The sequence below is a fragment of the Balaenoptera acutorostrata genome, chromosome 3, assembly GCF_949987535.1.
Source record: "Balaenoptera acutorostrata chromosome 3, mBalAcu1.1, whole genome shotgun sequence".
Lineage (NCBI taxonomy): Eukaryota > Metazoa > Chordata > Mammalia > Artiodactyla > Balaenopteridae > Balaenoptera > Balaenoptera acutorostrata.
In genome coordinates, this window is record NC_080066.1 from 126,149,929 (window position 1) to 126,173,008 (window position 23,080).

At 38.7% G+C, this 23,080-nt stretch overlaps 2 protein-coding genes across 6 annotated transcripts in view; one reads left to right on the plus strand and one right to left on the minus strand.

Moving 5' to 3' along the window:
* Positions 1 to 181: 181 nt before the first annotated feature.
* On the minus strand, positions 182 to 14,854 carry FKBP3 (FKBP prolyl isomerase 3). Its single transcript, XM_007182010.3, has 7 exons — positions 14,698 to 14,854; positions 12,207 to 12,308; positions 11,223 to 11,330; positions 4,350 to 4,485; positions 3,790 to 3,857; positions 2,106 to 2,203; positions 182 to 518 (listed from the first exon to the last, which is right to left on the minus strand). The coding sequence occupies exons 1-7, from the start codon at positions 14,803 to 14,805 to the stop codon at positions 464 to 466; spliced, it is 675 nt and encodes a 224-aa protein (XP_007182072.1). The 5' UTR covers positions 14,806 to 14,854; the 3' UTR covers positions 182 to 463.
* Positions 14,855 to 16,173: 1,319 nt separating this feature from the next.
* Positions 16,174 to 23,080, plus strand: part of FANCM (FA complementation group M) — a 57,962-nt gene continuing 51,055 nt past the window's right edge. For 4 of the 5 annotated variants that reach the window (XM_057542618.1, XM_057542620.1, XM_007182012.2 and 1 more), the window contains exons 1-3: positions 16,174 to 16,883; positions 17,462 to 17,634; positions 21,417 to 21,494. In XM_057542618.1, coding sequence (XP_057398601.1) covers positions 16,349 to 16,883; positions 17,462 to 17,634; positions 21,417 to 21,494 — 786 coding nt within the window. In that variant the 5' untranslated portion in view covers positions 16,174 to 16,348. The remainder of the gene's footprint in view (positions 16,884 to 17,461; positions 17,635 to 21,416; positions 21,495 to 23,080) is intronic. The other variant, XM_057542619.1, reaches the window with a different exon arrangement.

Sequence of the window (23,080 nt, forward strand, 5' to 3'; positions counted from 1 at the left end):
TTTTGCTTCCTCTCAATCTCTATGCTTTTGCCTTCCTTATACACAAATATTTAAAAATTTTTAAGATGATTGATTGTCTCTGGCAAAGCTGTCCAGACAATTTTACTGTTACTCCCAGGTTTGATGAAGTCTTAGTACTGGTTAACCTAATCAGAACATTAATATATTTACACAACACAAATCAAGATATAGGATAAATTTTTATTGAGCCTTTTAGTTTACAACATGAGGTAAAAGGCAAGTCAGTTCTCTTTAAGTGATATTCTACACAGCTGTAGTAAAATATTTTAAACTTCAAGGATTTATAATGGATTACATTTCTTAGAAGTTGGGGATCAAGTAAACAAGTTCTAACTTAACTTCTTGAATTTTCCAGTTGACTCTTCCCTTACAGTAGTAACCAGTTCTAGACACCCAAGTTTCTTCAAGGCTGTGTTTTATTGTTGCTGATGTCTTTACTATTTCAGTCAATATCCACTAATTCCACTTCAAAAATAAGTTTTGCATTTGGTGGAATTCTGTTGAAGAAGTCAAGGTAAATTTACTTGATAAAACTTGCCTCTCCCCTCATTCCCCTTAGTGTAAAATTAGAATTATGGGACTTCTCTGGTGGTGCAGTGCTTAAGAATCCGCCTGCCAATGCAGGGGACACGGGTTGGAGCCCTGGTCTGGGAAGATCCCACATGCTGCGGAGCAACTACGCCTGTGCACCACAACTACTGAGCCTGTGCTCTAGAGCCCGCACGCCACAACTACTGAAGCCCGCACGTCTAGAGCCCATGCCCTGCAACAAGAAGCCCATGAACCACAATGAACAGTAGCCCCCCCCTGCTCGCCGCAACTTGAGAAAGCCCACGCACAGCAATGAAGACCCAACACAGCCAAAAATAAACAAATTTATAAAAATAAATAAATAATAAAATAATAAGAATTATGTATATTGAATACTGGTAATTAACTCCAAAGGGAGGGCTTTATAGTTGACTCAGGGGCTAGTACATAGGAACCTAGAGGTTCCTAAAAGTATTTTTGTGAATGGAGGTCATAACCTGTCAATAAAGTCTGACTAGATAAATTCAGCTTGAACTAGGATCTTCCTTACCTGGATGCCTGTCTAGTACTGCCAAGTTAGCCACTGCTTGATGAAGGCTGCTACTCAGTACTCCCCACCCCTGCCCCAAGTGATTTCCATCTAGCTGGTTGTATAAGTTACATTAAATCAAAGTTCATATGAGGTAGTACCTGATATTTGCTGTGAATTTTCAGATGTTGAATTCAGAGAACGGTGATTTTTATCTGACTGGTCTTGAGATACTTCACGAGAGGGAGCTGCAGTTGGCCATGGGATTTTGATAGGCTGAGAAGAAGGCTATTACATTCCCAAGTAACTGTAACTGATAAGACTAGAAAGGACTTACAATTTTTTAATCCCCAGACTCACTCTAACTGGTCCAACTAGTCCACTGGGAATGGAACCAACAACTAAACTACCTTCCTACTTAGCTATTGGATTGTTCTGGTCGTAATAGACTGGAGTCATGGCTCTTCTCTTTTTTTTAATGTTCACAAATTGGGCCTATCAGAAAAGTACTGTCACTAGTTATAATCACAAATGCTTACACTATGATGTTGGACCTGTGGTCTCCTTCATTTCACAACTGGTTATCCCCAACGTGTTCCATTTCTAAGCTTTGAGTACCCAATTAATTGCCTGAAATCATATGGAAGCATAAAATTACCATGAGCCATATCTGAATCCTGCAGTTTACTACAGTTGTTTGTATTGAGCATCTTAACTCCCTGAAATAAACCCTTCAAACATTAATAGTAGCTTTTCAAAGATGGAAACTTAAACCTCAGTTTAGGTCTTGAAAATTAAGAGCTTAAATAGGAAGAAAAAAAGACTCCAGCTCAAGTTAGAATACTTTGTAACAGTAGAAAATATTGTGTATATTGGCGGTGTTGACACAAAAGCATCTAAATATCAGGAAGACTGGTCTGGACAGGATCTCTGATCTAGAGGTTAACCTGGACAGCATTTACATACCTTCAAGTGATCTTTCTTAGTGATTTTTTTCTTTTAATTACAAAGGAAAAAAGGATACTTGGCATCAGGCTGTCCTTTCTTTCCATAAGCCCATTCTGGTTCAATCTCCAGTCGAGCCTTTTCTCCTTTACTCATAGTCAAGAGTGCTTCATCCCACTAAAGGCAAGAACATAAAATCAAAACTAATGATACTTTACAAAAGCATGCAAAGCCAGAAGAAAGGCAAGATTACATACAAAGCATTCTGTTACAGGATTTCATTATGTCCTAAGGTAATGTCCTTGGGTGAGTCTCTAAATTTGTCCTTTATTTCCTCAATGAAAAAAGTTAAGGACACATTAAACGATTTTTTAGTGTAAATACTTGAACTTTTCAAAATGATATAATGTCATTTTGTACAAATTTGGATCTTAAAGCCAAATTACCAAAAACAATATGATGCAAGGATACAGAATATATTACTAGTATCATATACTCTGTTGAAATGTAACAATTACATAAAGCTCGAATGATAGAGATCTGTCACATACTGGAAATTAAGAGTATGGTTGACTAGAACAAATTTACCAGTAAACATTTTAGTTACAGAAACAGAAAAATAGCTCAACCTGATATATCAACTTGGTATAATCAGATAGTAGTTAAAAGTGATTTTCAACTAAACCTTTAGTTTCAAGGTGTTTTATATTCTATTTTGGGCTCTGGATATGATTGAACAATATTTTAGGTTTTACCACAGTACAAAGAATAACACATTAAGGGTTCTCATAACTGCATTTAAATAGGCATTTTGGTTATTAATGTTTGATGTCCTGCTCTTTCATCTCCTTTTGTACTGTACACTGCAATGGTCAGTACAGCTCAAGTCTAACTTCCCCTTTTTTCAGAGTTTCCTTCTGTTATCTCTCACATGTAAGGGTGGGTAAAGGCATACTTAACATTTGAAAGATACTTTTGGTGTTTGAGCCTAAATTGTGAGACGGCCACAGGAAAGACTCCTAGAAGTTTCTATCAGTACTTCAGTGGTACAACAGCTATTTAATATTTTATAAGAATCAAATTTAGAAAGCCAAACATTCTGGCAATTACGAAGAAAAAAATAATAAAAGGGGCAGGCATGGAAGGAAATAATATTTGAGTCTATTATGTGCTTTAAGTTATACCTATTTAATCTTTTTTAAAAAAATATTTATTTATTTATTTATTTTTGGTTGCATTGGGTCTTTGTTGCTGTGCGCGGGCCTTCTCTAGTTGCAGTGAGCGGGGGCTACTCTTTGTTGCGGTGCGGGGGCTTCTCATTGCGGAGGCTTCTCTTGTTGTGCAGCACAGGCTGTAGGCACGTGGCCTTCAGTAGTTGTGGCGCACGGGCTCAGTAGTTGTGGCTCGCAGGCTGTAGAGCTCAGGCTCAGTAGTTGTGGCGCACGGGCTTAGTTGCTCCACAGCATGTGGGATCTTCCCGGACCAGGGCTCGAACCATGGTCCCCTGCATTGGCAGGTGGGTTCTTAACCATTGCACCACCAGGGAAGCCTCCTACTTAATCTTTTAGCAACCTTGAGGTAGGCTGTACTGTCTGAGATCCAGAGAACGTAATTTGTGCCAGATCAGTTAGCAATGATAGCACTTGATTTGTGAGACTCGAAAGACTGTTTTCATCTTATTCTCAAACCTAATTCTTTATGTTACCATACCACAAGTCGCATATGCCAGAATATCTGCTGGTTCATGGCCAGTTTTTACTTACTCCTCTGATAACTTTGCCTATCCCAACCTTAAAACTTAAAGGCTTGGCATTTTTCTTCTTCTTCGAACCTGTAAAACAGATTTTCTTTATAATTAATAATGAAGTTAAGTTCCAATTGAAAAACACAGTGATTTAGGTCTTTAAATTGATTTCAGAACTTACCATGCTATGCATCTGAAAAGAAATAAAAATTCAGAAAGCCAAGTAATTCATCAAGAAAATTTTGGATGTAAAAATAATTATGGTCTAAAGGAGGGAGACGGAAAGGACCTATATTTACACCATTAAAATAACACTATTCTGCCTTTTATATTAAAATACAAAAGCCTGAATTTGGGGCATTAACAAAGTTTAGACTAAGCTGCTTTATTTTTTGCTTTTCAATGATCAAAAGGTCTTCATTTACACCCAGCCAAGTAGTGAACTGAAAACCTTTTACAAGTAAATCACAGGTGTAAAAGACTTCTGGAAAAAAAATGACAGCCAAGAAGAAAGGTACTGCCAACACAAATATTTGGCATGCCCTAAAGCCAAAGAGATAAGATTACATTTAGACTTACTCGTTTGAATATTAGTATCAAAAACAGTCCCATCCTGTAGTGTTCCTGTATACCAGCAGTGAACAATATCTCCCTTTTTGGGAAAGTTGGTTTTATCTCCTTTTTTAAGAACAGATTTTGTATATTTTGGTGGACCCTAGAAACAAACAAAAACAACACACAGAGTTGTTAATTCATGTCCTTTTTTTAGAAGGATGACAAAGACAATACTTATACAGCCAACTGTGACCTAAGTCCAGTCACAAGAATTTCACAGATTTGGTAACAAACTATTTTGCCTCTGGTTCACCACTGAGTTAAAAAACTCACTATCTCATTTCAAGTCTGTGATGAGAATATTAGTAACTAGCACACCTATAATTTCAAATAACTTCCAGCTTCTTTGGAAACCAATGTTCTTTTGACAAGATTAATTATTCATCAAACCATAAAATGAATCCAGTTATTTCCCAAGGTTAGAAATATCATTACATTTTAATTCCTATAAAATTATAAGGCATTAAATCATTGTGACATCTTTTCAAAGATTTGAGTTGTGTTAGCACCAATAATTGGCATTACTAAATATTTGAATTATATCCAATTAGAATAAATACAAGTAATATTGCATCTGTTCCTGGACTTGAATTGAAAATAAGTTCACACAATGAATGGAATTATCTGTAGAAATTACCATAAGAGGCATATTTCCTAGAACAAAGCAGGATTATCAGGGTCTTTTTTTAAAAAAAATAAGCTAAGGGTTCATCTAATCATTAGTGAGGAATCTATGAAAGGAAAGCAATTTCTTAGGCAAACTTAAGAATATATAGAATTTTATACTACAGAACATTCCAAATGTTTTACAGAAACTAACTCTGCCTTATGAGGTAGGTACTATTATTATCCCTGTTTTACAGATAAGGAAACAAAAGGATAGAGTGGATAAGTAACTTGCTTAAGGTCCTAGAACTCCAAAGTGGCTGTGTAGGATTGGACACCAGGCAGCCTGGTTATAAAGTCCAAGCTCTTAACCACTTTACTACCTCTCAAGCACATATGGAATGTCAGGTATTATACTAGTCATTTTGTTATGTCCATTCATTTAACCATACAGCAACCTGGCAGTTCTTTCCCCATCTTTTATAGAGAAAGAAGTGAGGCCTGGATAGGGTATAAAGCCCTATCCAATTCAGAGTCTTAAGGATTAGAACTTTTAGCTAAAGCTAGGCTGCCTCCCTAAGTCAAAAGAAAGTCACATCTATAGCTTGAATACAAAGTATGTTACAAAAGTAAGCCTTAACTTTCTTCCTGACCCATTCCAAGCTTGTTTTAGTGAGACGTTACCTTAGGGGTCTACTGCTAGCAGTGTAAACTGGTGCCATCTCTTTGCAATGCGATTTTACAGTGTTAAAAGTATGATCATTCTCTGTGTACAAATATATACTCAAGAAGTGATTTGAAACTTAGGAAAAAATCTTTTTTTTTTTTTTTTAAATTTTTTATTTATTTATTTATTTAATTTTGGCTGTGTGTTGGGTCTTCGTTTCTGTGCGAGGGCTTTCTCTAGTTGCGGCGAGCGGAGGCCACTCTTCATCGCGGTGCGCAGGCCTCTCACTATCGCGGCCCCTCCCGTTGCGGGGCACAGGCTCCAGACGCGCAGGCTCAGCAATTGTGGCTCACGGGCCCAGTTGCTCCGCGGCATGTGGGATCTTCCCAGACCAGGGCTTGAACCCGTGTGCCCTGCATTGGCAGGCAGATTCTCAACCACTGCGCCACCAGGGAAGCCCGGAAAAAATCTTTATGCAGTTATTCCATACACTATTATACATAATGGCAAAATAAAACCACACATTTATGGTAATATAATAGTCAGTTTTTAGTAATGTGGAAAAATTCTTATAAGATTACGAGAAAAATCAGTAGAAAGTTCTACAGTAAAATCTCAACTATTTAAATATACACATAGAAAATATTCAAAAATATTCTGAAATGTTAAACATTCATTTCTAGGTGTTGGAATTATGTTTTCTCTATCCTTTCCTGTTATATCAGAAAAATAAATGATTTTTAAGGAATATAGTTGACTTGACAAAAACTGTTAACATATATCCCAAATTTGAAAATAATTTTAATTTAAAACATTTAAAAGCCACAAAATGAGGATGACAACATACGTATATTATGTGAGAATATCAGAATATCAAGACTTTATTAAAGAAATTACAGATAACTATTGAGTGGATAAGGTACGATTAGCAAATAATAGCCACATTTTAAAACTTAATGTCATTCCATTATTTTCCCATTTGTTGTACCACGTTGCTTGGGCATGTTGTGTTACCTACATTAGAGGTCCTAGAATAATGCAAACACAATAAATTGGTGGCTATATCTCAGTCTTAACAGTGAAGGTGCAATCTGCCTACTTGGGCCCTCAATTTCAGTGTTTCACAAAGCGTCTTTTATGGATCACCCATACCTTGGCATTGTTAGAAAAGGGCCTAATATAATTAAGTTTGGGAAATACTGCATTAAAGTTAAATATGCCTCTATTTTGCACAACTTCTCAGAGCTAATTATGCATTAGCTAATATACACTGTGAATCTTCAAGTAGGAGACACAAGGTACAGCTTTTGATGATACATGAAAACAACCTGGAACTTCTGGGACCTATAAAACACACTTTGTAAAATGGTGGATCTCATTTTGGGTTTCATTGCAAGAACCTGATTGCTTCATGGTGGGAGGTCAGATCAGTCCCAAGCTATCCTGGAGTTAATGTGCTTGAATGGACCTGGCTTTTAGGTAATTTCCTGGCTTTGCAGCAATTTCTTAGTCCAGAGTGAGGAAAAGAACTACATTCCTGAGACTGGCTCTGAGCTAGAAACTTCTAGACACAGAGATAAAGGCACTTTTGAGAGTAATCATCATAGGTGCAATTAACTAGATCACGGCATAGCCTCTAAAAATGAGAGTACAGTTGACCCTTGAACACTTTGGGTGTTAGGGGTGCCAACCCTTCCTGCAGTCCAAAATCCATGTATAACTTATAGTTGGCCCTCCCTTTACATGATTCCTCCGTATCCGTGGTTCTGCATCCGCAGATTCAAGCAACTAAGGATTGAGGGTCATGGAGTACTGCAGTATTTACTACTGGAAAAAATCTGCATATTATAAAGGACCCATGCAGTTCAAACCCATGTTGTTCAACGGTCAACTGTATATTACATAATTATTCTTAATTCAAGAAATATTTGAGCATGTTCTATATGTTAGGAACTAGAGATACATAGCTAAGCTGGCAGACATGGTTCTGGCCCTCCCTCTAGGTATGTATATGAGACATATGTATAGGTATGTATAGGTATGTGTTATGAGACCTAAAGAGGAAGCACAGGGTGCTAACATGAGAATGACACAGTGATGTAATCCAGTATAGGCTATAGGCTGGGAGAGGGTTCTCTGAAGTAATGTTTACACTGTATCTTGAAGGACAAAAGAAGGTCACTCAGGTAGTAGGGGAAGGTTTACAACAGAGAATAGCATTTTCATAGCAGGGAAGAGCATGAAAATAGTATAGTCTGCAAGGTAAGAAAGAAAAGAGAATGGTATGAGATGAGGCTGGAAAGACATACAACACATGTTAAGAATCTGGGTTTTTATCTTTAGGTCACTAAGCAGCCAATTACCAGTTTTAAACGAAGAAGTTACAAAATCAGATTTGTGTTCTAAACACATCAGTTTGACCTAGTTGAGGAATGGATAGGGACTCAAAAGTGGAAGTGGGGAGGCTTGATAGGAAGAGGTTAGTATAGTAGTCTAGGTGTATGCTGGGGTGCCAACATTGAGGATGACAAAAGATGAGCAGTTTTGTGATATATTTATGCAGAATCAACAGACTTTGGTGATGATTATATGTAAAGGAGTTATGAAGGATGAATCTCAAGTTTTTGGCTTGAGTACTTTTACAGTCATTTCTGACATCTGAGTGTGAGTTCCTGACCTAACTTATACTTTCTCTCCTGTCCAATATTCATTCATACTTGAAAACTTTCCTTAACACTATTTAATACATAATAGGTAATAAATATATTGACTATGACTGATTTATTTAAAGTCCAGTAAGAGCTATTAGACAAGGTTCTCTGCATTAAGATGAATAAGGTAGAGGTAAATAATATAGATAACCATGTGCTACAGAAATTTTTGGCAGTTATGTAAAGTCTGGGATGGTAAAAGTTTCAGAGGAAGCGATGAGCCCATGACCTGGGTCTTGAAGGGGACACAGAACTGACAAATAGGGAAGTTGAGAGGAGAGACACACTAAGCAAGAAATAAAAGTATGGACAGTTTAGTAGACAATGGGCAGACATCTGTGACCGAAGAAGAATATTTCTATAGAAGTAGTAAATATGGAGCTGGGCAGGGGCCAGATATTGGAAGGTTTTGAATGCCAAAAATGCAATCCAATAGAAAAACAATGAGTCACAAATGTAATTTTAAGTTGTCTAGTTGATGCATTAATAACATTTCAACATGTAATCAATATAAAAATGTTGAGATATTTTACATTTTTAAAAAAAATCATATTAAAACTTATTGCATATTTTATACTTAAGGCACATTTTAATTCAGAGTAGCCACAAAGTGCTCAGCAGCCACGTATGGCTAGTGATACTGTATTGGACAGTGCAGTTCTAGACAGTATAGAATTACTGAAGATTTTTGAGTAGGGTGTGGTTTGCAAAATATTTTAGGAAGCTTACTAGAACAGCCATTTTGGGGCTGAATGATGATGAAAGAGAATGAAGGCAGATTAGTGACTTTTCCCACACTCCAGGTCTGAGGCCTTGGAATGCTTGAGAATCAAAAAGGAATGGATGAAGATGTGAAAAAGGAGATGTTTGAGAGCCTTAGATCTGAGGGAGACATGAAAAGGAAAAAGAAAACCAAAGATCAGAGAATTTTTAAACTGGGAAGAAGAGAATGGTTACAACTATGTATGTTAATATTTTGGTAAAATAGAACACAAGAGTATATAATGAGAAAGGAATAAGAGAAGGTTGAGAACTTCTGGAAAAATGTCAAGTAGTTTATGTGGATGGGGAATTGAGCGAGGGATAGTATGAAAGCTGCTGAGTAGCAGTGAAACTAGAAAACATGCTTGGCCGATATTAAGCATTAATGTATACAAAGCCCAGTAAAAAGTTTGATGATTATTTTTCTTCACAATACTTGCTCTGCAGTCCTGAAGCATGAACAGAGAAAGCAGACAGCAGAGACCAGCAAAGTACTGGTCAAGAAGCTATGGAATCTAGGCAGGAAGACAATGAGTACATAAAAAAGAGGGCTCACACTGACCAGTTAAATGAAATGAAAAGAGGTCTTAAAGAAAAGGATATAGATTAGGACTCTCACGAAATCTCTCTAAACTGTCTCCAGCCCTTACAGCTTTTACTTTTATTTGTAATGCTCTTTTTCTTAATCTCTTGATATATTATCTGCTACCTCATACATCCCTTACTCTAATTTTCTGGAATACTCTTTCTGGAAGATAAACTATGTTGCCAACTGCTTTTGTAACCCTTCTAATAATTATTATACCTCTATTTACCTTAGTAGCTGCTCAATATTTGCCCAGTATATAAAACATTTATCAAATTATTATTATTATTGTCACTGATACTAACACTGCTAGGGATGAGTGAGCTTAGTTGTTAGCAAGATATTATCAAAAGTGGCAAGATAATCATCAATTTAGCTCTACTGAGGCTTTTCAAAGAGCTGTCCTTAGCTCTACTAAGGCTGTCCATTTACAGAAATAGTTGATTTTTTTTTTTATGGAGACACTGGTGGAAAAATGTTTTATTTTTTTGAATTTTTGAATTTTATTTCATTTATTTTTTTATACAGCAGGTTCTTATTAGTTATCCATTTTATACGTATTAGTGTATGTATGTCAATCCCAATCTCCCAATTTCAGAAATAAATACTTTTATCTGGCTCTTTAAACCTTGGTACCAAAATATAAAACCTGGGTTGGGAAAGATGAGACAGATGAACCCACACCCTGCAGCCAGGCCCGAATTAACTATTTATATTGCCTAGGACACCATGTACATCAGAAAAAGCTAAAAATAATCAAAAGGAAGTTTCTTTCACTCAGTCCAACTTGGCTATAGAACAGACCCTTAAAATAGCTTTCTGGGCTCAGAAGTTCTGGCCAGACATAGAGGCAATATAAAATACAAAGCTAGGGCTTCCCTGGTGGCACAGTGGTTAAGAATCCGCCTGCCAAGGCAGGGGACACAGGTTCGAGCCCTGGTCTGGGAAGATCCCGCATCCCGTGGAGCAACTAAGCCCGTACACCACAACTACTGAGCCTGCGCTCCAGAGCCCACGAGCCACAACTACTGAGCCCACGTGCCTAGAGCCCGTGCTCCGCGACAAGAGAAGCCACCACAAAGAGAAGCCTGCGCACCGCAAGGAAGAGTAGCCCCCACTCACCGCAACTAGAGAAAGCCCAAGCGCAGCAACGAAGACCCAACGCAGCCAAAAGTAAATAAATTAATTGATTAATTAAAAACAAAAAACAAACAAAAAAACAATGTACTGATTTGGCCCTATGAGTGAGAACATGTTTAAAAAAAAAAAATACAAAGCTAGAGGTATTTCACAGGAAAGGCTTACTAACTGTAAAGCACTGGTTCTTAGGGTTTTTTTTCCTTATGGAGTACATCCAAGGGAGATAACCCACTCCATACTAGTGTTTGGCTCACTGAAAGTGGCCATACTCAACCACCCCTTATTATGAGAACTCAGTGCTGTAGAGCAAATACTTTTTCTCAAATTCACATGCGAAATCAAGTAAGAATACATTCTATACAAACCTCATCCAGAGTCTCTTCAGACTTGGTTTCTTTGGGTTTATCTTCATTAAGCTTCACATTTTTCACCTGCTCAGACACTTTGCTTATACTTTCAGTACCCTTGAAACGCTGTAAGGAAAATGGTCTAAAGTTTATCATATTCATGTCTGGCTAAGAACAAAGGAAGAATCTTATATTAAGCATTTTAATCAACAAATTATGAATCTCAAACTATCTCACAAAATAAATTCTGTAATGAGACCCGTAACCTTTAGAAAGACCAATTCAGACTCAGATATGAATACTATCCAATCAATTCCTTAATAAAGATTCTTTTTGTGTGTGTGGAAGGTGGTCATTTCATAGTTAACATATATTGGAGAATTTCTTAAAATTTGCTTTTCTAAAGGCTCAGCCTAGGTCTAACCAAGACTTTAAATTCATTAATGAAATGCAACTTACTTTAGATTTAAAACTTTTCAGTGTCCTTAAAAATCTGTTCCCGGGCTTCCCTGGTTGTGCAGTGGTTGAGAATCTGCCTGCCAATGCAGGGCACACGGGTTCGAGCCCTGCTCTGGGAAGATCCCACATGCCGCGGAGCAACTATGCCCGTGAACCCCAATTACTGAGCCTGCGCATCTGGAGCCTGTGCTCCGCAACAAGAGAGGCTGCGATAGTGAGGCCCGCGCACCGCGATGAAGAGTGGCCCCCGCTTGCCGCAACTAGAGAAAGCCCTCGCACAGAAACGAAGACCCAACACAGCCAAAAATAAATAAATAAATAAATAAAATTTTAAAAAAAATCTGTTCCCTTTCAAAATATCAAAACATCCTGCCATATTACAGATTAGCCATGCTAAATTTGACAGTCCATTTATGATTATAATTAAGAAAAAGTGCAGGTGGAAAAAGTCAACATATTCTGCAAATAAATGCACTTAAAGCTTCTTTTTGGGAATAAAATATCTAAAATGATATTCTGGTAATAAAATGTAACAATACTCACCTTACTTTCAAAAAGATGGTTATAGGCTGTAACCAAATGGTCCTTGTTAGCTGTCTTGGCCACATTTTTAATGTTTCCTAATAACTTATGTTCTGCAAGAAACTATAAAGAAAAAAGCTGGTTAGTCAAAATAATTTCCCTCATGTAAGAAAGGGTCTAAAATTAGAAAATGAACTTTTGAGTTAGCAATTATGTTTTCAATCATACTATTGATAAAAGAAATGAAACATTACATTTTATACTCTACATAACAAAAACAAGATTTAAGGAATATTAAAAAAAAAACCATATTGGGTAATTATAAGAAATATTCAAAGATTAGAACTGTAATATTGCATAGTGGTTACACTGGTGTGTACTAACCCTTTTCCCATCATGGAACTCATGGAAGAGCACACTTACACAGCAAGCACATTTTGGTAACTGGGCAAAGCTGCTCCTGGCAGGATGTTACTTGGCCCGTGCCCTGGGAGCCTCCAGCCATGTTGGGTATTTCTATCTTGACATATGTGTAACCCATTCTTGGCACACCCAGAAACACTGTTACACAATGCTGGATATATAGTGTTCAAATGTATAGGCTGTGGTGTCAGACCATGTGGGTTAAAATCCTAGCTGTCTGATTTTAGACAAGGGACTAAGCTTTCCTAAAGACTCCGTTTCTGCATCACAGTGAAAGATTAATAACAGCATCTTATGTCAGAGGCTTCTTATAAGGGTAAATGTAATAAACCATTTCCAGTCACACAGTAAGAACTCAATACATATTACCTATTTGATTAATAAAATAATGTATTTAATAACTCTAACAGTAGAATTCCATTTCTCTCAAATAAATCAAACTAAATTGTCAGATGAATACCAAAATACCTTCATCTCAAAATCATGTACATGTTTCCCTTACTTTATTCTTCTTCCTCTTCTACCTTGTGGTCCTTGCTTGATTCCTCATTTTGTTACTTTCTCAAAGTTGTCCTCTGGCATCTTTTAACCTTTCTAACCTTCTAACCTTACAATAAAGCAGTTTTTCTGAAACTATCACTATTGCATTTTTCTCTCTCACTCTTAGAGAAATGTTGTAAACGATAAAGGCTCATGGGAAAGGCTATTTTGATTAAACAGAAGCAATCAGTTACTTTAGCACTGTTGTGATTTCTTTAGCAAGTTTTCAGAAAGATATCCAAAATATAAACATCTCCATGATATCTTATGATCAATAAAATAGTGATTGTCAAATATAGGTTTACATATGTGAATGAACACTGGAGAATATGCATTTAAAAGATTAGTATATTAGTATTAGTATATTAGTATTTTGACAAGCCAAGTCTCTTGAAATTGTACAACTTGGGCCAGTTTTACATTAGATTCCACCTTGGGATGATTTGTTTTATAAGAATTTGATGAATATAGTACAGTATTGAGGCATTACATGTTAATAAATGATATATTTACTCTATTGTTTCAGTGAAATGTGGATTGGCTTAAGAGAAAATAATTCCACTAAAATGGTATAAAATGGTGTCTGAGGCATGGTCTTTCATTTTCACCCTTGTATCCCCAAACACTGAGTATGGTTCTTGCTGTAGATGTTGTATAAGTATTTGCTGATGTCAGAATTATTATTCAGGAGGGAGATTATTGGAAATTAAGTTCAAAATCGTAGATAAACCACATTTAGACCACTGCTTCTATTTCTGATAAGTGGGAGATGCTGCGGGCACACAAACTGTACAGTCGTTCAGCAATTTAAGGAGATATGAATTATATTAATTTCCGAAGGAAAAAAAGCCGTCTGACAAAAATAACTTGTGACTACAGAGGGTGGTTAAGATGGAGACTGTGCTGAAAAATGCAGGGCGTAAAAGTAGGAAGAATGCCAAATAGATTTCTTAGTTTGTTTATAACAATGGGAGACCACTGTACCCGAAATACTCATGTAACTCCCCTAAATATAAAGGTGAAAAGATCATTTAAAGGGTCCATATTTTTAAAGTTAAACAGCGAGACTGTAAAAAAATCACACTTATTAGTGTTCAGTGTTTGGTAATTGATGAGAAAAGCAAATCGCACCATCGTTCCCACCGAAATCTTCACATCCCTTCTCATTTCCCGAGCAGCCCACACTCCCCGCCAGGGATCTATCTCATGCAAGCCTCCAGTCCTCGGGCCCCCGCCTCAACCCCCAAAATCTCCTGGGTTCCTTTTTTTTCACAGCCTCCACCTCACTCAAGCATCTCAATGAGGTTCTATATCTGCTACTGCTGCGTGCCCCAAGAGGTAAAATTGCTCCACCCGCACAAGTAGGGGCGGCCCGAGGGGCGGGAGCGTGGTTCGGGAGCGCACACGGGACCTCTCCGGCCTTCCAGGCCACCGGCCGCTGGAGAGCGAGGGCGGGGGCACGGAGGAATACGGAATGTATGGGCATCTACGGGGGGGGGTGAAGTGTCCCTCAGCCGCACCAGCCCGGCCGCCCCGCCGCCTCCGGTACCGAATCTGAACCGTGATCCTGCAGAAACTTGATAATGTCCTTCTTAGGGAGCTGCTCGCTGCGCAGCTGCTCCACGGTCCAGGCCCGCTGCGGAACGACCGCCGCCATCTTCCCCCGGTGCCTCCGCTTTACTGAGCCAGCCCGCCTGGGTTCGGCATCGCCCCGCCCCAGGGGCGTGGCGCGGACCCTGCTCGGAGCTCGAGGGGGCGGGGTCACGGCGCTACCCGGCAGGATTGGGGCCAGTGTTTGAGTGACGTCAAGGCTGTGCTCCGCGGCCCTCTTTGTTGAGTCCGGGGTAAAACCAGCCGATGTGGCCCCGGCAACTGACTACGCAGAAAGCCGCAAGCTGTCAGCTGCTCTTAATTGGAGCCCTTGTGAGGCGCCGACCTCCAACGGTAGTGATTGTTTACCATCCATTACCCACACTTGTTTATTACCGACAAGCTGCTATGCATTTAAAGTCTTTAATCTGTTTAAAGGAAACAAAAGCATTCAGACATCTAATCTCATTTTATCTAGTTCTAGCCTAAAGATTCACATCTGACTTGGCTCAGTCCTTGTCTATCGGAACAACCTATATTCCACCACTTTCCTTTTAAAACTCACACAAATTAAACTAAAATACAACCGGTTCCCTTCCCCCTCCCAAATACAAACATATGATAAACAGTTTGTCTAAAAGCAAGTCCAGACACTTGACCATATAAAACAATGTAAAGTGGCTACACGCAGGATGGCGCTTGCTGATGGTGGTGATGAGGGGGTGACATTATTAGTGGTCCAAACAACCTCGTGATGTGTGTGTACTTTTCCTCAATACACGAAGAAACAAATCTACAGAGGCTACTCGATATCGCCGCTTTTAGAGGGGAGAAGCCGGGAATTGTATCCAAGTCTGAGGTAGAATGCTATCGTTAGAGTAGAATAATATCACCCCGACGCTTACTGCTCTATATCATTTATGAAGATGTAATGGTGGAGCATCAGGACGCCTTGCTTTTTTTCCTTCGGATTTTCCAACGAATATCAGGACCAAACCATTCACTTCCCTTTTAACAATACAAAATATTAAGATAATGGGTTGCCACTCCTGAAAGAGACCTGGCGTTTTGTTTTCTCAGCCTGGATAGAGAAATAAGACACATTATTTAATTTTATCTAAACACGTTTGTTTTCACCTCATCTTCCGATTTAAAAACATGGCCAACCACAAGGAATAAGGCAAGTTAGAGTCTCAATAACGTTAAGTTAAAAAAAAAAAAAAGGGTATCCATTGTTTCTGGACCTCAAGTTTATTTATTGTATCATTTTAAGAGGCATCAATTTCGCAATGATGCCCGGACACCTCGTCATTAGAAACGGAACCCAACTTTAGAGTCGATAAAAAATTGACAAGGGGACCAAATTTGGGGTGGCTCCATAACAACGCGCATGCGTCTCCGAGAGGGCCGGGGGGTTTCCGGAAAGCCCGCCAATCATTTTCCCCACGCAAACTCAGTGGCGGCACTTTCAACTGGATGAACAGGCCTCAGTCCCGCCTTCTAGTTCTAGTGTTTTTTATGCGAAGATAACCGATGGGGGTTGGAACGGAGGCTGTTGAGCTGCAGCAGCTGCTGGCGTCTGAGCGAGGCCTTCGGTGGTCGTTGGCCTAATGAGCGGGCGGCAAAGAACGCTTTTTCAGACATGGGGCTCAAGAGTCTCCCGATCCACTGGGGCTCCGAGTTGCAGCTCTGGAACTGAGCGGCCTCAGAGCCCTGGCATCTCCGGGGCGAGTTTTCCTGCAGCGGCACAGGCAGCAGAGGCGGCGGAGGCGGCAGAGGCTCAGCCCGAGTCGGACGATGATGTGTTGCTGGTCGCGGTGTACGAAGCAGAGCGGCAGCTGAGTCTAGAGAATGGCGGGTTCTGCACCTCAGCGGGCGCCCTGTGGATTTACCCTACTAATTGCCCGGTGCGGGACTACCAGTTGCACATCGCCAGGACCGCTCTGTTCTGCAACACGCTGGTGTGTCTGCCTACCGGCTTGGGAAAGACCTTTATTGCCGCCGTGGTCATGTACAATTTCTACCGCTGGTTCCCCTCCGGCAAGGTTGTCTTCATGGCCCCCACGAAACCTTTGGTGACACAGCAGATCGAGGCTTGCTACCGGGTGATGGGTATCCCGCAGTCCCACATGGCCGAAATGACAGGTATTTTAGAAAAAGTGGGCTAATTTGAAATTAAGATCTGGGACCCAGGGAAAAGTATGCGTTCTGGGAAATAGCGTTAAAGGAATTCCTGACCCGTGTGGAATAGTCCCTAGATCACAATATGCTTATTTTACGTCTTCTCCCTTGAAATATCATCTACTTGTAGCAAGTCCAGCTCTAATGAATAGGGTTGCTTTATTCAATCTTCAGAGAATTCCTGTATCTTGTCGAAGCATTCTGAAGTGATAATGTGTGTATACCCCATCGGTAAGTGAACATGAGGTTTCCTGACTTTCTTCCGCAGAAGGATTTCCCAGTTGAAGAATTTTGTTCTCTTCAAATAGTATGTCATTTTGTAGGAATTCTATAATGGCAGTCTAGTCGTGGTTTTCGGTAAAAGCCAGCATTGACACCTGGACCACAACAAATCTTTAAAATGCATTCCCATGATTTGTCCAATTATCATCTCGAAAGCACATTACCAAAGCAGGAATGCATTCTGGAAATAGGCCAGGTTATTTATATTTTACAGATAACAGTCGGGAGTTTAGAATGTGCAATGTCACTTTTATTTACAGGATCTACTCAAGCTTTCACCAGGAAGGAAATATGGGGCAGTAAAAGAGTCCATTTTCTTACACCTCAAGTCATGGTAAATGATCTTTCTAGAGGAGCTTGTCCTGCTGCTGAAATAAAGTGTCTAGTTATTGATGAAGCTCATAAAGCTCTTGGAAATTATGCTTATTGCCAGGTAATTTTGTTAAAAAGTATTTTATAGTGTAAATATATTGATGAAGAGCATTTTGGGGAATAATTATTAATGATGGAAGTTACTGATGGTATTACTATGAAAAGCCTTATATCTATTATCTCAACAGATGGTGATAGGAAATACTCCCCTTCATTCAAATCAGTGTCTCTGCTGTTGCTTGTTTTAGGAAATACTCTCCTTCATTCAAATCAGTGTCTCTGCTGTTGTTTGTTTTTTAAATTTTAACAAGACTATTAGTGTCAGATGTAGATGATGAGAGTCTCGTTGAGGCAGTGATCTACTACCATATAGTGGTAGGTAGTTAAAACAATAATAGGTGGTGATACTAGGGAGAGGGTATAGAGTAAGAGTAGAGGGAAAGTTTGTTTCATTTAGCGCAAAGAGATGAATTTCACTGCCAGTTTGTGATTTTGTAAAGCAGTTTCCTTGGGGACTTTTAAGTATTATCATATCTCTGTATTATCTTCTCCAGAATTGTCATCTAGAGTTGATCTCAGCCAGGAAATATATATATATTTTCCATTTATTCATATTTTTCCAAGTTAAATTAATACCCATGTGTTAAAGTATCTGCTTGAAAGGAGCATTTTAAAAATTTTATTCTAACTCTATGGAATTCATTTTGTACATTTATCTTATATTTAGCAACTTTTTTTTTTTTTTTTGGCTGTGCTGCACACCTTGCAGGATCTCAGTTCCCCGACCAGGGATTGAAGCCAGGCCATGGCAGTGAAAGCCCAGAATCCTAACCACTAGGCACCAGAGAACTCCCCTTATCAACTTTATTTTATTTTCCAAAAATTTCTACACGTTAGGTGATTTTTTTTTTTTTTTTTTTTTTATTTATTTATTTTTGGCTGTGTTGGGTCTTCGGTTCGTGCGAGGGCTTTCTCCAGTTGCGGCAAGCGGGGGCCACTCTTCATCGCGGTGCGGGGACCGCTCTTCATCGCGGTGCGCGGGCCTTTCTCTATCGCGGCCCCTCCCGTCGCGGGGCACAGGCTCCAGACGCGCAGGCTCAGTAATTGTGGCTCACGGGCCCAGCTGCTCCGTGGCATGTGGGATCTTCCCAGACCAGGGCTCGAACCCGTGTCCCCTGCATTAGCAGGCAGATTCTCAACCACTGCGCCACCAGGGAAGCCCCAGGTGATTTTTTTTTTTTAACTACAAGGCTTATGCTTTCACTGAGTACAATGAGACATGACTGACTTCTTTAATATCTAAATAGCACTAAGAGTTTATACTACACTGAATATTGCAGATATAGTTTCCAACAGGCACATGGCTTGTTGAAGAATGTAGCTTCCTGGGTTACAAACACAACACCACCTCTATAAAATGCTTGAGAATCCCTCCTGGAAAAAAAGTAATGTATCAGGGACATTTTGTCTTGTATCAGTTTTTAATTAGGACGATTGTTCTTAAGTCTCCATTAAGTATAATGTTCTATCTGCTTTTTTTTTTTTTTTTTTTTTTGGCCGTGCCTCATGGGTTGTGGCTTGTGGGATCTTAGTGCCCCGATCAGGGATTAAACCTGGGCCCTTAGCAGTGAAAGCGCAGAGTCCTAACCACTGGACTGCCAGAGAATTCCCTATAATGTTCTATCTTTAAATGTATTCTGTATCATGTTTTAAAAAACTCCATAAATAATATTTTTTGAGTATTAATCAATATTCAGTTTGAGTCTCATTGAATTCATCTTTGACATGGGTTGAAATCAGAGCAGTTTTAAGATAATCTAGTTTTAGTACCATTTGCAATAGCAAGACATGGAAGCAACCCAAATGTGCATCAACAGATGATTGGATTAAAAAGATGTGGCTTATATATATATATATATATATATATATATATATATATGAGACACACACACACACACATACACACACTGGAATATTAGCCATAAAAAAGAGTGAAATATTGTCATTTGCCACTCAATGAAATAAGTCAAACAGAGAAATACAAATACTATATGATATCACTTATATGTGGAATCTAAAAAGATAATACAAATGAATGTATATACAAAACAGAAACAGACTCACAGACATAGAGCACAAACTTGTAGTTACCAAAGCAGAGAGGAAAGGGGGGAGGGACAAATTAGGGTATGGGATTAACAGATACAAACTACTATATGTAAAATAGATAAGCAACAAGGATTTACTGTAGAGCACTGGGAATTATGCCCATTATCTTGTAATAATCTATAGTGTTATATAATATGCAAAAATACTGAATCACTATGCTGTACACCTGAAACTAAGACAGTATTGTAAATCGACTATACTTCAATTAAAAAAAAATAATCTGCTTTTAGTTTCCTACATCTAATGTGGAACTATGGGATACTAAGAGCTGTTCCTGTGACTCAGTTTACTTAGGGGTCCTTTTTCCTTGTATTGGGGCATATGGGAATCTGGCAAATTATCCAGTATTGATTATACCAGGTGGGTGTTGAATTCAAATTGTAAAGCCTAGAGTGATGCTTTGGTGCCCCTTAGAAAATGTTTTAGGATTTAAAAGGGAATTTAGATTTTAAAAATTACCCCAAATTAGCCTTATTCTTTTTTTAAAAAATTTATTTATTTATTTATTTTATTTTTGGCTGTGTTGGGTCTTAGTTTCTGTGTGAGGGCTTTCTCTAGTTGCGGCAAGCGGGGGCCACTCTTCATCGCGGTGCGCGGGCCTCTTACTATCGCGGCCTCTCTTGTTGCGGAGCACAGGCTCCAGACGCGCGGGCTCAGTAGTTGTGGCTCACGGGCCTAGTTGCTCCGCGGCATGTGGGATCTTCCCAGAGCAGGGCTCGAACCCGTGTGACCTGCATTGGCAGGCAGATTCTCAACCACTGCGCCACCAGGGAAACCCCAGCCTTATTCTTTTATGAATAAACTTAATTTAAAAATTGTGAGCCTTACACATGAAATCTAACTTCTTTAAAATCTTTCCTAAAACAAACTTTTTTCATTTCAAATCTAATTTCACATTTGTATTTACTTTTTTAAAAATTAATTAATTAATTTATTTTTGGCTGTGTTGGGTCTTTATTGCTGCGCGTGGGCTTTCTCTAGTTGCGACGAGCATGGGCTACTCTTCTTTGCGGTGTGAGGGTTTCTCATTGCGGTGGTTTCTCTTGTTACGAAGCGTGGGCTGTAGGCTCGCGGGCTTCAGTAGTTGGGGCACGTGGGCTCAGTAGTTGTGGCTTGCAGGCTCTAGAGCACAGGCTCAGTAGTTGTGGCGCACGGGCTTAGTTGCTCCACGGCATGAGGGATCTTCCTGGACCAGGGGTCGAACCCGTGTTCCCTGCATTGGCAGGCGGATTCTTAACCGCTGCGCCACCAGGGAAGTTCCTGTATTTAATTATTTTCTAGTTTTGTGTTATGATTTATCTTAATCTGGCAAGTGTGCATATGGATATAGCTGTAAGCCTAGACTGTGGCCCAAGAAATGGAGAATAAACTTGATCTTTTTCTACCATTTGCTCTTGAATTAGCCCTTTGAATATTTTGATTTACCTCAGTATAGGCCTTGATGTCGTAGCTTTATGTATAGAAGAAACCCTAAAGTGTTTTTGATTGGGATAGAGTATAAACCTAAATCATTTGCTCTTCAGATAACATGATAGTTCCATCTGCTAGCCCATCAATACTCTAAATAAGGAACAATGATAGTGGATCAGATATAATAGCTTGTTTAACAGAATCATTTTTATTTTTGTATTGGGCAGATGAAATTAAAGAATTGTTTGTTTGTTTTTTTTTAAGGTTGTAAGAGAACTAGTCAGATATACAAATCACTTTAGAATCTTGGCTCTTAGTGCCACACCAGGTAGTGATATAAAGGTAAGTAAAATTTATTAATGTTTAAGAAAATAAGAACTTTCGTATGTGACCAGATCAGTTTTCCATTCTAGTATTTAGTTTAACATCAGGAGTACAGCATTTCATATAAGATGCCTACCTTTTCTTCTATGGTTGTAGGAGACTATCTACATTAGAGTCTTCAGACTTCAGTGTGCCAAAGAATCACCTAAAGCTGTTGTTTAAATTTTTACTGTTTTATTTTGAAATGACTTTAGACTTCCAGAAAATTTGCAAAAATTAAAGTCTCTGTATATCCTTCACTCAGCTTCCCCTGTTAACATATTACATAACCATAGTAAAATTGTCAAAACCAGGAAATTAACATTGGTACAATACTAGTAACTGATCTGCAAATCTTATTTGACTATTGCCAGTTTTCCCACCAGGGTCCTTTTCTGCTCTGGGTCCAGTCTGTGATCCCACATTGCATTTAGTTATCACGTCTCCTCAGTACCTTCCAGTCTGTGACAGTTCTCATTCTTTTCTTGTCTTCCATGACCTTGATGCTTTTGAAGAGTAGGTGCCAGTTATTTTGTAGAATATCCCTCAATTTGGGATTGTCTGATGTTTTCTTATGATTGGAGTGAGGTTATGTATGCATTTTGGGCAAGAATACCCCAGAAGTGATGCTGTACCTTTCTTAGTGCATTGTATCTGAGAATACATGATGATTTGTCTTATTACTGGTGCTGTTAATTTTGACTTGGTTCAGATGATGACTTTCTGGTTTCTCCATTGTAAAACTACTGTTTTTCCCTTTTTAATTAAGTCTGTTGTGGGGGAGATACTATGAGACTATGTAAATATTCTGTTTTAGCATCCAGTGATGGTTCTTGCTTGAAACAATTATTACTGTGCTGTTTGCCTAATCATTATTTCCTCTTTCCCTCATTTCTTTTACATTTTAAAATTTGAATTCTTCTGTTGTGAAAAGCTGTCTTCTCTCCTCATTTATTTTTAATTCAGGTCTTTACATCAATATGGACTAATGGAGATATATATATATATATATATATATATATATATATTTATTTTATGGGCTACAATCCAATACTATCATTAATAATTTTGATTGTTCTAGATTGGGCCATTGAGAGTGCCTTGAAGATGGCTCCTGTGTCCTTTAGAATGCACTTTTGTTTGTTTGTGTGTTTGTTTTGAACACTTCCTAACTTATTGGCATCACAAGATATTTTATGCTCATTTAGTATTTTTCCTGTCCCCACTGTGGAATCCACCATTTCTCCAGGGAGCTCAGGTTTCCTTTATTGGAGGATGGTAAAAAGTTTTGAGCCCTATCCCATGCAGATTTTGAGCCTTATCCCATGACATTCTAATTTAGTAGCTCTGAATGGTCTTCTGTGTTAGGTTCTGGATAATTTCAAAGGTAGCTTTCAATTCTGCCAGGCCATAGACTTTTTTCTTCTGTCCATAGCCTCGATTAGTTTTAGAAATTTCTATCCTATCATTTCTGCCCAACCTTGTTTAAACATGCTTGATTGTTTTTAGTCATCAAGTCTCTGCTTAAATATCACCTCTTCAGAAAAATTCACTCAATCTATGAA

Bases quoted from the DNA above. Each gene is read 5' to 3' on its own strand.
- FKBP3 (XM_007182010.3), bottom strand. From the start codon at position 14,805: ATGGCGGCGGTCGTTCCGCAGCGGGCCTGGACCGTGGAGCAGCTGCGC. The intron at 11,331-12,206 runs GTGAGTATTGTT...TTTTCCTTACAG, and splicing joins ACCATCTTTTTGAAAGTAAG to CGTTTCAAGGGTACTGAAAG. The intron at 519-2,105 runs GTATCCTTTTTT...CTTCTTCAACAG, and splicing joins AAAGGACAGCCTGATGCCAA to AATTCCACCAAATGCAAAAC.